The sequence below is a fragment of the Paroedura picta genome, chromosome 5 (genome assembly GCF_049243985.1).
Source record: "Paroedura picta isolate Pp20150507F chromosome 5, Ppicta_v3.0, whole genome shotgun sequence".
In the NCBI taxonomy this organism is placed as follows: domain Eukaryota; kingdom Metazoa; phylum Chordata; class Lepidosauria; order Squamata; family Gekkonidae; genus Paroedura; species Paroedura picta.
The window spans coordinates 92,830,642-92,846,639 of record NC_135373.1 but is presented as its reverse complement, the minus strand read 5'-3'; the positions used below and the strand labels follow the sequence as shown (position 1 = coordinate 92,846,639).

Genomic DNA, 15,998 nt, shown 5'->3' with positions numbered 1-15,998 from the left:
AATCAGGTGTGGATATGCTAGAACACTTGAAACAACCCCAGTGTGATAAAGATCATGAGGGCCATGGTTGTGCCACCTCTGGGGTTTCTTGAAGTCTGAAGAATGGTTCAGGGATTTCTCAACAGCAAAAAAGAAAGAAAGAAAGAAAGAAAGAAAGAAAGAAAGAAAGAAAGAAAGAAAGAAAGAAAGAAAGAAAGAAAGAAAGAAAGAAAGAAAGAAAGAAAGAAAGAAAGAAAGAGAAAGGCTGAAGTCATTTTCATGTTTGTTAAGTTCCAGGTTTTCTCCAGCTTTGTTCCAATTTTTGTGGACATAACATAGTTCAAGTACATTAGCATGCCATCTAGACAGGAAAGTCCATCATTTTCAGAAGTCTTACCCCATAACACCATTTTCCTTCCATTACCTTCTTGCAGCCCTCAGTTTCCCCACCACACTGGTAGAGGATTTTCAACAGTTTAAAAAAGATTATAAATTTCTAGAAAGCAATACTAATTATGATGATTATTATATTTCTAAACCACCACTCTCTCAAAGGGCTCAAAGTGGTTTACAATATATTAAAAATCCATGCCTATAGTGTATTAATAACACTTATATTCTAAGAATTAATCACTAAAAAACTAAAAAATTATTACCTGGCAACTAATTTTAACTATCTAGCACCCACCTGGAGCCCTTCCGCTTCCCACTCCCTCCCATCATGGCCATTTTTGAAGGGGAGGGCAGGTCAATGTGACCATATATGGTCATATCATGAGATAAATATTTAAGAAATTAAAAATATATATTAAAAATCAATTAACTTCTACCCATTCAGGAAACCCTTCCAGAGACTGGTGTACTGATTAGAAGCAGTGAGCCAGGTTTAATTACCCATACCTGCTCCTCCAGATGCAGCCATCTGGATGACCTCTGGGTTATCACAGACCAGATAGTGTAGTTCTGACCAAGCAGTCTTGTCAGAGCTCTCTCAGCCTCACCTACCTCACTGGGTGTCTGTCATGGGGAGAGGAAGGGAAGGGGATTGTAAGCTCACTGAACCTTTGGGCAGTGAAAAGTGGGGTATAAATATCAATTCGTCTTCTAACTATCTATTCCCTACTTCTGCTGTTCAGAAAGCCCTTAAAAAACAGAACAAAGCAAATAAATAAAAAGTACCCCCTATTAGCACAGTGGGGGGAAATGTAGGGGAAATGACAGATGGAGAAAAGTGCATATAAAACTCCCACGTGGACACTCCATTTGTAGTGGCAGTAAACAGAGAACTGGAAATCCTGTGGATGCACCAGCTGATGAGACAGGTAATGATAACATACAGTGGACACTGTAAGTACTTTAGCAAGTGGCGATACATGCTAAACCTGCCCCATAGCCTTATGCCATCCTGTGATTTATGTTATAAATAGCAGTGATGCATCAGGCAGCGTACCGATTTAACTCCTTGGGTTTGCTGGCTTAACACTTACAGTAACTACTGTACAAAATCAGAGTCCAATGGCACCTTTAAGAAGAACAAAGATTTATTCAAGGTGTGAGCTTTCGAGTGCAAGCACTCTTCCTCAGACTTGAAAGCGCATGCCTTGAATAAATCTTTTATGGTCTTCAAGGTGGACTCTGATTTTGTTTCGTTGTGCTGCTTCAAACCAAAATTGTGCTGGTATTTTCTCTAATTTCTATTGATGGCTCCCAAGCACCTTTTAAATAGAAGCCCTAAAGAGGCTTATAACATATCCAGATATTTCTACATGCTATAGGACAGCAAATGACCAATTAATGTGCTTCTGTAAGTGGCGACAGTTTTCTGCTGCCTTCTGTGCTCAGGTAATACCGTGGTGCTTCCTGCAGGTCTGTGCTTTCCACTGAAAACCCTCAACCAGTAGCATATTTTATAGCTACCGCATGTCAAAGATATTCGTTTGCTTGAAAGTTTAGGATTTAGCCAGATAATCTGCTGTATTCAATAGCAGAAATATAGTGCAGTGTGCTTTGTCTTGATGTTTCTCAACTGAATTTGGGGGGTTAAGGAAGAGAGCTTCTAAATCAAAAGAGAAGCTTGAACCCCAGTGCCTTTTAAGTTAGTAATTAAGCACAGCTTGTGGCACCAGCAAGAATGGCCTGCCTGCTTACCTATGGACGCCAACGGGTCTGAATACGTCACAAATGACGGCAATAGAGCCCCAAGGGACTTCCATGCTCCAGAAGGAAAAAAAAAGGATTGGCAATTAAACTGCCTTGTTCCAAATGGGATCCCCTGGGCATCTTGATGTTTTCAGAGAAATCTTTATTACCTAGAAGGGCGTACAACTCTGGTTCTTGGAAATGTAAAGAGGAAAGGGTGCATGGAGAGCTTCACCACTTACTCCAGCTATAAGAAGCAGGACCTGTCATGCTATTGTCTGAAAAAGAGAAAACAACAGAAATATTTAGCAGCATTACGCCACTAAGAAACAAGTGTGAACCCACAAGACTTTCTCTGATTATTGCAGAAAAATTCTCACCATGTACTACGTTTGACACATAATGTCTAAGAATTAAAAGCACTTTGAAATAGGAGGGAGGAAGCATATTTAAGAGAGAAATAGCCACATAAAAGGAATCATCTCCTTTTAAATCCTTCACAGCCCCTTCAAAAAATGGAATTGCAAATAAGGTGATGAGTCGCAGGAAATACCCAGTTGTGTTTTGAAATGTTTAGACGTGCAATAATAAAACAAGTAGTTTAGCAAGATGTGATAGATTGTGGAACAACAAAAATGCAAATGCATTGAACAAAGAAGAAGAAGAAGAAGAGTTGGTTCTTATATGCCGCTTTTCCCTACACAAAGGAGGCTCAAAGCGGCTTACAGTCGCCTTCCCATTCCTCTCCCCACAACAGACACCCTGTGGGGTGGGTGAAGCTGAGAGAGCGCTGATATCACTGCCCGGTCAGAACAGTTTTATCAGTGCTGTGAGGAGCCCAAGGTCACCCAGCTGGCTGCATGTGGGGGAGTGCAGAATCGAACCCGGCTCGCCAGATTAGAAGTCCGCACTCCTAACCACTACACCAAACTGGCTCTCAGGTGTAATATTGATTCTGCTTTGCATAATATTGTCTGCTGTTATATTCAACAGCACCACTTCTTGAGGCTATTAGCAAAATGAATGCGACAGGGAAATGTGTATTATTGTTTGCAAATATGAAAGTGTTCTCAAGAGGGGATTGGATAAACATGGAACTTCAAGAAGGGATTGGAAAAACCTATGGCACAGAGGTCCATCTGTGGCTATTAGCCACAAGGTATAGAGGGAACACTATGTCTGGGTCAGTGAAGCTCTGTATTCTTAGTGCTTGGGAGAAACAATGGGAGGGCTTCTGGAACTCTGGCCCCATTGGTAGACCTCCTGGTGGCATCTGGGGTTTTAGTCACTGCGTATCACTGACCGTTAGACTAGATGGGCCATTGGCCTGATCCAACATGGCATCTCTTATGTTCTCTTATAACCTAAAAGAATGAATATCTATAGCAGAAGGTGCACAGTTAAGAAAATGTTACCCATCTGTTCATCCCAAATCCAGTTTATCAGAAAGAAAAGTGAATTCTTTTAACATAATTCTCTGCCATGTGACATTATAACAAAGTTGCAGATTTTACTACTCATATAATTGGATAAACTGTAAAAAGCACAAACTATTCTGAGAATATGCATTCTTACATATTTACTTGTTCTGTTGGCATTTAGGATTAGCAAACCTTTTAAAGTAGGGGAAATAAAGTCTGTTTCTCAGAGAGTTCTCAAACATTTTCCTAGGCAAGCAAGCCTGTCTTAAGAGCCCTAATTATAACAGGCCCTTGTTAATGTAACCTGACCCAGCCCTAATTAATTTCAGAGCCATCAAATGGAGCTCATTAGCAACAGTTGTTGGAGCTTACTGTTTTCCCTTTAGCACAATCCTTTTAACAGAGTAATAAAAAGCAGAACCCTGTTCTACAACATGACAAAAAGAATTTAGGGGGATCACGGAACAGAACTGCCATTGATGTTGAGTATCTGTGTTTCATATTAGTGAATATGATGTGCAAGGGCGTGAAGTAGCTGACATTTATTATTAACATTATTTCATAAACTTTGTCATATCCACAAAGCTGGCATCAAAATATGTTTCATGAACTGAACACAACATTTGTATTTGGATACTGGTAGCCAAAAGAGAACAGTTTTCTCAGTATCCAAATTAGTCCCTATTTTGTTCTCACAGCGTTGGTAGGAGAATAAAATCATGTATGCTACTCAGGGCTTGTTCCAGGTTTGAGGGGCAGGGCTAGAGACAGTGCCCAGGGGCCCTTATATACCCTTATATACCCACCACCACAATTGGGGGTTGTATGTAATTTTATAGTCAATGGGGTATATTTGTAGACTGGTCTGATCACCAGCTTCATGTAAAAGTAAATGTTGTTTACCCTGCCCACCATGCAATGCCCCTTAGATATTAGTGGAATAGTATTAGAAGAAGCCATTGGGAAGCAATGATTCAGGGTGGAAAACAAAATTATATTCCCCCAGAAGAACGGATAGCAGTTACTTGATAAAATAAGCTTTTTTTTTTTTTTTTTTTTGGCCTTCTCTGATTTTCCATCAATCTGCAGTGGATTCCAGAGACGTCCGGAAAGGCATCTATTAAATGGGTACTTAAATGTAGAATCTAATAAGATTATAGTTTCTTCCATAGCTCATTCCTCAGCTAGCCCACTCTGAAATTTAACATCTTTTAAATAATAATGGTGCACAGTGTTACAAGCAGTGATCCTTGTGATCAAAATCTCCTGTTATAAGAACAAAGTAAAATAGCCTTAAAATTAAAATATGCCCTTAAGAACATTAAACTGAGAAATAACGAATGGCTGAAACTCAGCCAGTGAGATTAGTGTCTGAATGGTGATCTGAATCCTATCCTCAAACAAAATTCCAGGGGCACTTTAAAGACTGACAACATATCTAAGGAAATGAGTCAAGAGTTACAAAGCTTATATTGAAATAAATCTTAGTCTTCACGGCGTTAAATCGACTTTTGTTTTATTTTACTCTAACAGGCAGGTATTTCTGCAACCTTTTTGCAAGTTTCTTATTCTACCCAGACAGACTGGTTATACTTGTCCTTTACAATTCGAGAATAAACCTTTCTGTCAAAAATAAACCAGAGTCTAGGGGCACTATAAAGACTAACAAATGTTTATTTTAGCATGGCATTCATTCATGCTTTTTAAAGATGCCACACTAGTTTTAGTTTTGCTATAACAGGCTAACACAGCTTTGTTCTACTCCCCAAGACATAAAAAGCTGTAATTATATGTGTGCATTGTTTCTAAAGTGTACAACCGCTGACTACATCAAATGTTCCCTGTTGTTCCTGAATTTTCAAACACCCACACCTACCAAATGTCAGCAGAATCTGACAGAATCTGTGTTTGTAGATTTTTTATATCATCCAACAGGAAACCCAAGCAGAAACATGTGCATCAAACATCAACCAAAAAAACACACACAGTAGCAAAAAATCAAGTCCTTAACAGTTTTTAATGTGACATTAAAAAGAGAATAATGACATCACTGGAGACAGCATTTTATATATCAGGCATCACCACTGAAAAGCTCTCCTGGCCACAACAGAACTAACTCTTGTGTATCCACAGTACTATAGGCAAAGGCAACTGATTTCTTAATTTTTCAAAGAGACTGAAGAACATCTGGTTTCCCTCCACCATTTTAACCTGATAAACAGTTCAGTGGAGCTGCTGGATTTATTTTTTTCATTACAGAACTGTAGAACCTTACTTACTTACATTTGTATGCCACCCTCCCCTAAGGATCAGGGCAGTTGGCCCAAGGTTACTGAATCATCTCTTGGATCACAGAAGAGTCAACTTCTCCCACTTTCAAACCAGCACACAGACTTTCAATAGTAGCTCTACTCCCAAAACGTTGTCTCCATGAAATAAATGCATTCACAATCTGTGACTGCACATTGTAGGGATTATTGGCTTTACAATAGTAAATGTCATTGTGTGTCAAACCTAAATGCAAAACTATGTGTTCCCATTCAGGCCCAAGTCTTCTAGCAAGTTTGCACAACTGCTGATCAGTTGGTAGATTCTTCAAAATGCGTTGTGAAATTTCAGGCATTTCGTCCCCTAAGGAATGAAAAGTACAAATACATTAACATGAAACACATTAATTGCAACTTGCAGCTTTTACTACCAGAAGAAAAGGACAAATCAGAAAACACTGGGTACTACCAGGGACACCTTAAGAGTAAATCCTATCACATGACTCTGAAGAATTCCAGTACCTGAATTGGCATGGGGAACAAACTAAAGTCCTTGGAATTCTGCACATGAAGGCCTTATGAAGCACTTGGTGGGTGTTTTTCGTTTATCGGATGTACTTTTCCTACTTCTTCTAATATGAGGTTGTAGAGAAACTCTTTTGTCAGTTATCAGGTAACTACCAAAATATTGCAGTCTCACTTGTAGTGTTAGATCTTCAGCATGGGGAACATAAATCCTGGAGGGCTTCAAGGGAGACAGCCTAATGAAGTTCCACTGCTATCACTCTAATCAAACTCAGAAACAGTAAGTCTTTCTGGAGATTAATAACTAATGCAAGGCATGAAATCGATAATTTGAGATTTCATCCAGATTATATTTATTTATTTATTATTATATTTATAAAATTCTGGTCCCTTCTGTTGTCTTGGAAATGGTATCAAAATAGAAGATAAAAAGGTAAAGGTAAAGGTATCCCCTGTGCAAGCACCGAGTCATGTCTGACCCTTGGGGTGACGCCCTCTAGCGTTATCATGGCAGACTCAATACGGGGTGGTTTGCCAGTGCCTTCCCCAGTCATTACCATTTACCCCCCAGCAGCAAGCTGGGTACTCATTTTACCGACCTCGGAAGGATGGAAGGCTGAGTCGACCTTGAGCCGGCTGCTGGGATTGAACTCCCAGCCTCATGGGCAAAGTTTTCAGACGGCTGCCTTACCACTCTGCGCCACAAGAGGCTCTAAAAATAGAAGATAAATACCATTAATTAAGTACCAATTATAACTGAACAGGAATGCTGAAAAATAGCACAGAAAGAAAGAAAGAAAGAAAGAAAGAAAGAAAGAAAGAAAGAAAGAAAGAAAGAAAGAAAGAAAGAAAGAAAGAAAGAAAGAAAGAAACCCAACCTTAATGTGAAGGCTATGCTCAAGTATCATGCTCACAGTCCCCATCAATGCAGCACAATACTTATAATCCAAGTACAACTTCCTTTTTATCATGAAAAGAATGGTGAGACATAGCAGTGCCCCCCCTCCTTTTTTGACAGGTAGAATCAAAGCAAAGCAGATAGCTGCAGCATTCAGAGCAGATCGTATATAGAGACTCCAAAGAGTGCTTTAGTAGAAGGCAGCTACTTTTAAAACAGCCATCACAGCCTTTTCTGGACCTCCTCTTTCAGCATCAAATATAAATACATGGATGCCTATGGAGTGGAAGGGTAGAGCACATTGCCATATACTTCATGCCTTGAAACCAAGCTGGCAGAAAGAGAAGAATAGGCAAGGCACAAATGCAATATCAGGCATTAGTTCCTGCTACAGCAATGGTCTCCAGAAACAGCAGTCTTTAAACCTTATTGCTGATTCAGGGAGCTGCATGGTACCCCCCTCCCCCCCCCCAAAAAAAAGCAATCATCAGGGCAGGGGTACCCTAAGGTTATCCGGTATAATCATATTGCTGATTTCACAAGTTGAGAATGAAACTCGTCTAGTAAATCTAGCTCCATAAAAATAGTTCTGCCTGGAGGAGAAAAATCCTTATGCCTAATTCTGTGTTTTTTATATTTTGCTTCCTGCTTGTGACTAAGACAGCATTTCCATAAAGCAAAGGCCCATGAGCGCATAAGCAGCTGGCTGCTGAGGTTATACTCAAACTGTAGCAACTGTTTATTAGTGGAGCACAGTGGGAATGTCTCCAGTGATTCCTAAAAGGCCATATGTTCCTCGAAGCACGGCAGTCATAGCAACCACTAAACGTTGGCTTTGTTTCCGGGAAAGTTGTTTCTCTGATGTTTCTGCTCATGCCTTTTTTATGAGACGATAAACGCCTCTAGATAGGGATTCCACACTTTGGCTCTGACATAATTGTTTCAGTTTTTATAGTTTCACATGGCTAGTAACACTGTTGTAAACATCATGGGAATTAGGCTAAGTTTAAAAAAAATAGTTTCCTCTAAAGTGGGACTTTTAAAAAAATCCACAGTAATGAAAGAAGTGGTATAAAAAAGAATATAATTAATATAGGGGAAATTATGGAAGTGCATATACATGAACTTAACTGGGACAAAAGTATAATATTTTTCTGCAGGAAGAAATCTATATCAAACCTACTGTATATGGCAGGATGCTTTCTTGATCAGAAAAATAGTATTGTATATTACACTGATTAAAAATTCCTTTGTTATAAATGTTCCTTGACAGAGAAAACAAATGTTCTTCTACTTTGTCCAAATCTTGTACCCAGCAGAAATGATGATTATTGAAATGAAACATGCAAATGAAACATGCAAATGTAAAAAAAAAAATCTTTTTGTGTAATTTCTGAGAGCTCTTGTTCAAAGACTAATGTCCCTTTGTATGCTGCGACAGAACTGAATCACCATTAATGCAGCTTCTGCTATAACACAGAGATAATTGATTCTGAGAGAACAGCAGCTTTTATCTTCTTTAGCAGGATATCATAAAAAATCACGCTTCTTACATTGTGAGAAATCCATCTTAGAAACTCACAAGTCCTCACATCAGCAAAAATTACAGACTGTGTTATCTCCAAAAGTAGGAATTTTTATAACAAGGCATAAAGTAAGTGCAAGCCCGCTCCACAATATAGATGTTGAAAACAACAAATATGATGATCTTCAAAAATGAAGCTAAGTAAAGCAGCATCTGATATCAGCTACATAAGCGTCAACTATAAACAGTTAACTGTATTTTGCACACCCAAGTCAATCTTTGGAGAAATGCAGAAAGACAGAGAAGAGAGACAGACAGACCAACAGAAAGAGAGACCAGGCCATGAGATGATTAATGCTAGGCGCAGCTGACTGCATAAACAAAGGACTACGCTGAAATCTATTTTAAGCACTGATACAGATTAGTGGGCTCATACTGAGCCAGCCTTCAGAATAACTATTTGTGTGCAGAGGTCTGATTTCAAATACAAGTTGGTTTCAATAATCCATTGCAAAACACACACATGCAAAAACCACCCCAAAATTTTCCTATAAGCATTGCTGTACAGACCAGAAGAGACATATCCAAAAACATTAAAACTTGCAATTGACCAGGCTCTATGAGAGTGAGACAGCTTCTAAAAGGGCATATTTCACAGGAATGGTCTCCCCCTGATTGCTTTTGGATTTCTGATTCAAGCACAGCCTATCTGCAATGCAGATGGGAGAATGAGGTCCAGAGTCAGAAACCTTGAAATACTTCACAGATGGAAATAGGAATGATCCTATTCATGAGTGGGTGGGTCTTGGAGATGGCCCGGCAGTCCAACCTGCAAGGCAGTGATGGGGCCAATTAAATCTAGACTCAAAATGCTCTACAAGCCAAAAACCTAAAAATACAAGCAAGCAGATGGCTCCAGAGGACCCAAACAACAGAATAAGCCAAAGACTAAAGTATTCAATTATTCTCTGCATTGCACTCATTGCCCTTTGCTCTGTGGGTAGGAATCTGCTGGTTGTCCCCAGCCCCTGGGAGGCACACCTGGCCTCGACCAAGGCCAGGGCCTTCTTGGTCCTAGCCCCAACCTGGTAAAATGAGCTTTCGGAAGAACTAAGGTCCCTAACAGAGTTGTCAACATTCTGCAGGGCCTGTAAAACAGAGCTCTTCTGCCAGGCGTTTGATTGAGGCCGTGTGATGAAGATCAGCACCCTCCCCACACGGGCCTATGGAAAAGCTGTTGGCTCAGATACTCTTGGAAACTACTGCCTGGAGGTCCGATGGTTGTGCATGGGGGGTGGGGTGGGGGAAAATGAAAGAGTATCCTGTAAATAGTGTTTTTCCGCCATCTGGGACTTTTAAAATTTTGGCTGGGTATTGTTTTATGTGGGGTTTTAAATGGATGTAAACTGCCATGAGTTGGCTGTGCTGGGAGTGGCGGTCAATAAATATATAAATAATAAAATAAATAATACTGAAAGGACATTAAGACCAGGAATAAATGACCACCCCAAGGGTTAGCCTATTGTAGGAGAATAATACGGAAATCCAATGGCACTTTAGGGATGAGCAACATTTAGTCCAGCTGTCTGCATCACAGGAGGTGAACTCTGACTCACAGAAGCTCATGCTGAAATAAACAGTATTAGCCTTTAAGGTGCCACTGGACATTCTGTTTAATGTCTGCCCCAGGGGTCTACCCTTGGAGTCAACTTTTGAGATATGTTTCCATGTAAGACCTCACAAAACATTATGGGAAGAATGGTTAGGAGAAGCAAGCCCATGGGCCAGTTTAGAATTCTAATTGGCAATATTCTTAAAGAAGATAAGCATTCACAGACAATAACATTGCAGCTATTAAGCTCATGGACTTTGAATTGCTGTGACAGCCATTTTATTCTTGAAGTAATAAAAATAACTACCATTTACTACAAGCCGTTATATAATAAGTTAATCTTGCAGTTGACAGTTGACTGTTCCATTCAGGCTTTTAAAAACTACTGCTTCCTTACAGACGACACTTACAAGAATGTATCCGTTTTACTGGATTAGATCCAGAGAGAACTGTGATGCAGTGGTTAAGAGTGTTGGGTCTAGAGGCACTAGGGCTCACATCTCCGTAACGCTCTCTGGGTGATCTTGTGCCACCCACTCTCTCCCAGCCTAAGCCACCAGGGCAGTTGTGAAGATAAAATGGAGGAGAGGAAAATGTGTATGATACTCTGAGATACTTGGAGAAAGGGAAGGATTAAAATGATAGTTAGTCCACCAAGTCCAGCCCACTGTGACAAGCCAGAAGGAAGGCATGATCAGAATCCTCCAGGAGCAGCTTGTTCCCAGCCTCTAGCAAAGTGGCACTTCTGGGGCACCAAGACCTTGTCTGCAATGAGCCCACTGCTTTCCCTTGGAGCTCAATGATTCATGGCAAAACCATCCAATTACTGGCCACAGTTAATGCAAGTGAAACTGACTACTCACATGAATAAAGTACATACAATCTGCAGGGTAGGGCCGCAAACGGCAAATCTGTATTTTTAATAGGTATACATGCACTATAATGGCGCAGCAATGCTGTGCCAAGCAGCAGGATCCCCAAAGACAACACTCGGAAACGTTAACGTACTCCTTCCACTTGTCCTTTCCCCCCCTCCCCTGCAGTGAATAAAGAACCATATATGACCATCCAGGAAGCCACACATTGCTTACTAACCATGGATTGTCATCTCGCCCTTACAAAGGAGCAATTAGCAACCAGCAGTTGGGCACTTGTCAGTGAGAACACCAGAAAGGAACCTTCTCAAGGTGCAGAAGACAGGGTGTGGGTAACAATGCCACAGGGTGCAAAACAGCATCCACTTCCACGTGAAAGGTTAAAATCAACAGGCAAGTCCTAGAATGAAACAAAATCAGACATTGGTAGGAGCTTCAGTTTAATGCCTGAGAGCCTTAGGAATGCACACCAAAGACACAACAATTCAAATGCTACATAAATTGCTGGAATTTAAAGAAAAAGTAAATTAGTACTTTGACTGTCCACTTTCATGCAGGGCACTGAATGCAAAATAAGAAATAAAACACTCGCCCTACTAAGATTCCCTCCCACAGTCCTACGAACATCTCACTTTTTGCCCAAGAAGCCTCACTAGATGTACAATTATTGCAGTTCCAAAAAATTGCTCCGTAATATTTATTAGCCCCCCCCCCTTGCAACCCAACTACAGTTGCCAGCTCTGGGTTGGAAAATGCCTAATGATTCTGTGGAGGCTGAGAGGATAGAGTCTGGGGAAGGAAGGGCCTTCAATGGGGTATAATGCATAGTCTTCACCTTTCAAAGTGACCGTTTTCTCCAGAAATACTGATTTCTGTCACCTGGAGATCAGTTGTAATCCCAAGAGATCTTCAGCTACCACCTGGAGGCTAGCAAGCCTAAATCCAACTGAAGAATGAACATTGGTTTAAGAAATAGATTATATTTATCTGAAGTACAGAAGGTAGTGGTGTGCAAAGAAAATTGATATTTATTGGTTCTTGTCTACTGAACCTGAAAACATTTCAGTATTCCTGAAAAAGCCTGGATCCCAATACTGGTGTGATGGACAACTCTATAAATATAAGGTTCTAAGTGCTGAAATAAGAGAGTGAATGGTTAAAAACCCGCATTAGGCAGATAAAGCCAGAGTGACAGCCTGCTCTGAAGGCTCTGATTGGCCAGTGATAGTCGTAGTTATGGGGTGTGAGAGGGGGCAGTCTGTTCTAATTCAGATTCTGACAGAATCTTAGCTAATCCATACACTGTCTGGACAACTGGGACAGATATTTGGCAATGGAATTTGGGCAATAAGGCCAAATTGGAAGGAGAAATCAAGGTTAAATTGGAAGGAGAATTCTTCCTAGTTAGAAAGGGGAATTTCTGGTGTGCATATTTCCTTAGCTTCCTGCATGTGAGAAAGTGTTTCAGACTCCTCAGGAGATGGTGGAAGACTGGCTCATTCAGGAAGGGAGAAAGTGGTGGTACAAGGAAAGAGTGCTCACTTTCTAGGAGCCAAGGGATTTCAGTGGAACTCAAGTAGAAAAAGGAAGATGTTTTTGGGGACAAACACAGTAAAGAAATAACTCAGTCTAAAAGTAATCTCAACATCTGAAAGAAAAGCCTACGAATATCTAAAAAGTCTGAGCCTAAAACGGACTTGAAACCGTAACATTGTATGAGTTGTATGAAAAACCTGATTTTTCATTCTAACTGTCCTTTCCTTCTTTGTAAAATAAATGTTTTATTGGTTTGCTGTTAAAAATGTGTCAGTGCTATTCTGACAAAAGGGTTAGAAGAAAAGGGATCTTACACTTCACTGGGTGGAGTAAAGCCATAAAGATCTAACAATGACAGGTTGGAATAGTGAGCTTCATTTTTATTTATAAGAAGCCATGCTACAAGGCTAGCTCAGTCTGTGAGGGAACAACATTTCACTGTGGAGGGAAAATTTACCTCAGAATGGGGAAGTATGTAAAGGTAACTGTCAAAACTGGTATGGTGTTCCAATCTATAATTTGTCAGTATTCCCAAAATGTTTCGAGTCCAAAACATCCAAAAAGAAAAATACTAATTAAAAAAATCCTATCCAGCCTAATTTGGCGGCTGGCTTGGATTCTTCTACAGCATGGTTTAAGGGGGTCTCTCACCACTACGCACAGACCCGGCTGGGAACTATCAACTCCCACCACCGAAGCCAATCTTGGGCTGGCTCCTCTTACAGCAAGATCTTCCAGGTTGCAAGAGAAGCCAGTCCCAATAGAGGGCTGCATGGAGCTCTCAACTCCTGCCACTCAGCTGATCTTTGGTATAACTGAACAGACCTGAATTAAAGCTGAAAAAATAAGCTTTTATTTGTGTTCAGCTATACTGGGTAGCTGATCAGATTCTCGGATCTGTATACATAATTTCTTGGCTTAGTTTATGTGAAATTCACACCTCTAACAGAAAGTGAACCAACTTTTAGCTGCTCATAGGTGAAACTGATATTAACTACTTCAGCAAATTCACAGAGTAACAAGAGATCTTTTAAAAACAAGATTTCTAAGGTAAGTTGGATAATTCTGTACACAGAACATGGTGAAATCTCAGACCTGTACCTTAGGATCTACATCTTGCCAAGCATTTGCACTGAGTTTACTCTATATATCATATTTTCTTTAACACAAAGGGACAGTCTCCCCACAACCCCCCATTGTAGAAATGCTCTTACAGCACTCAAAGACTCTTAAGCTAAACAACCATAAGTGAATGCAATCTAATATAGTAGATATTTAGAAATAATTAGGTAGCCCAGAGGCTCCATACAGATTTCAAATGCAAATGTGAGCTATAAAAACTAAAGCAAATAATGGATTAAAAAGAAAGTCTTTGGCTAGCTTCACATTAAACTGTGACAACACAATGATTTGATGTTTAGCAAAACAGAATTTTCCACTATTATGGTGGATGGGAAGAAGCTTACATACCGCTAACAGCTCAGGGAGAGAAAAGACTTCCCAAGGTGTCTCTCTCTCAGGGCAGATGAAAGTAATTTTGTAGTGGTGAACAGGGTTGCCAACTCAAAGTGAGAATATTCCTGCATTTTGGGGGTGGAGTCTGGAAAGGAGAATTGGAAACTGGAAGAGACCGCAGCAGGGTATAATGCCATGTAGAGTCCACTCTCCAAAGTAGTCATTTTCTCCAGAGGTACTGATCCCTGTCTTCTGACAATTAGCAGAAATTCCTGGAGGCCAGCAACCTTAGTGGCTAGACAGTGAACTAGTCCTCACTTCGAGCTTACTAGGTCAACTTAATCACTTTAACTTACTTTACATGACTGCTTGATTCCAGTGGCACCTTTAAAACCAACAGTTTTACACAAGGTACAAGCTATTGTGTGCAAGCACACTTCTTCAGATATCTGAATAAAACCCTTCTTTACATCTGATGAAGTGTACATGCACATGAAAGCTTATACCTTGAATACCTTGAATAAAACTTTGCTGGTCTTAAAGGTGCCACTGGACTCAAACTTTGTTCTTTTGCTTCAGACCGACACAGCTACCCAGCTGAATGTATCTGGACTAGATGTCCAGTATGGCCCCTTCCAACTCTATGATTCTATCTTCACAGTATTCTGAGGACAAAATGGGAAAGGGACCCCATGGAGGCTACCCTGAGCTCGTTGGAGGAAGGATGGGATAAGCATACAAATACTTTGCAATATGCCCACATTCCCCTACACATAAAAGCATGACCATACTTCCAAGGATGTGCTGGACTCTGATTGCCATTCAGTTGGGGGGCCCTCCGCAGGACATGAAGCCCTGCAGCTGTCATTGACCTTCTTGCTGCCACCAAACCAGCGGAAGGCTGACCGTCTCCATTGTGGAAGATGGCTGCTTCCTCCGTGGAAGCCCTCCTGATTTTGCCTGCCTCCTTGCCACCACCCATTGGTAAACCCTTCCAGAGCCATCAAGAAACCCAAGGGTTTCATGAAATTCTGGTTGAGAAAGCTTGGTCTATCAGGTCCAGATTTTCCACAAATGACTCAGCACCTTACTTTGATGGCCCGGCCAGCAGTGAGCTGGGTTTGGGGTCAGTATTGGATTCCACCTAAGATACCAAAGTGCCCTCTGGTGGCCTCTTAGCAGGTGCAGGAATGTCAGAAATATACTGTGCAATGGGCAAAATTAGTAGATATGCTTACAGTACAAAATTATTTAAAGACAAAAAATATTGCATTTATTTTCAAAAAGGAAATGTATTGCTTGTAAGGGAATTCTCAAAGAGATCAGAAAAAAAATGTAGGGCTCACAAAGGAAGATGTTTTGATCTGAAATGGATCTTTTCCACTTCACAATAGTCTACGTTTCAATGGAACCTCAAAGCTACACCCTCAAATAACAGAACCTCAATAAGAGATCACATCTTCAGTTTTGGTATGTTTAATATCACCACAATCTACTATGTCCAAATGGCTCAGAGCCCAATGACTTTAATGATCACTCAGAGCCATCTGGGCATAGCAGGTTGAGTTGTGGTGATATTAAAAACACCAGACAACTCTCTAACAACTAACACTGTTCTAGCTATCACTATTGTTGTGTATTATTTTTAATCAATTTGCATTAACTAATAAAGTGAAGGATACAATCCTTTGTGTATTAGATTTAAAGTGTCCTGTTAAACTCAGTGGTGCTGTCTTCCATGTAAATGTACATGTGATGGGGGTTGT

The 15,998-nt window shown here is 40.4% G+C and overlaps 1 protein-coding gene across 3 annotated transcripts in view; it reads right to left on the bottom strand.

Moving 5' to 3' along the window:
• Positions 1–5,537: 5,537 nt before the first annotated feature.
• The window catches only part of CRADD (CARD and death domain containing adaptor protein), a 35,802-nt gene continuing 25,341 nt past the window's right edge, over positions 5,538–15,998 (bottom strand). For all 3 annotated transcript variants that reach the window (XM_077339044.1, XM_077339045.1, XM_077339046.1), the window contains one exon: positions 5,538–6,170. In XM_077339044.1, the coding sequence (XP_077195159.1) occupies positions 5,869–6,170 (302 nt within the window). In that variant the 3' untranslated portion in view covers positions 5,538–5,868. The remainder of the gene's footprint in view (positions 6,171–15,998) is intronic.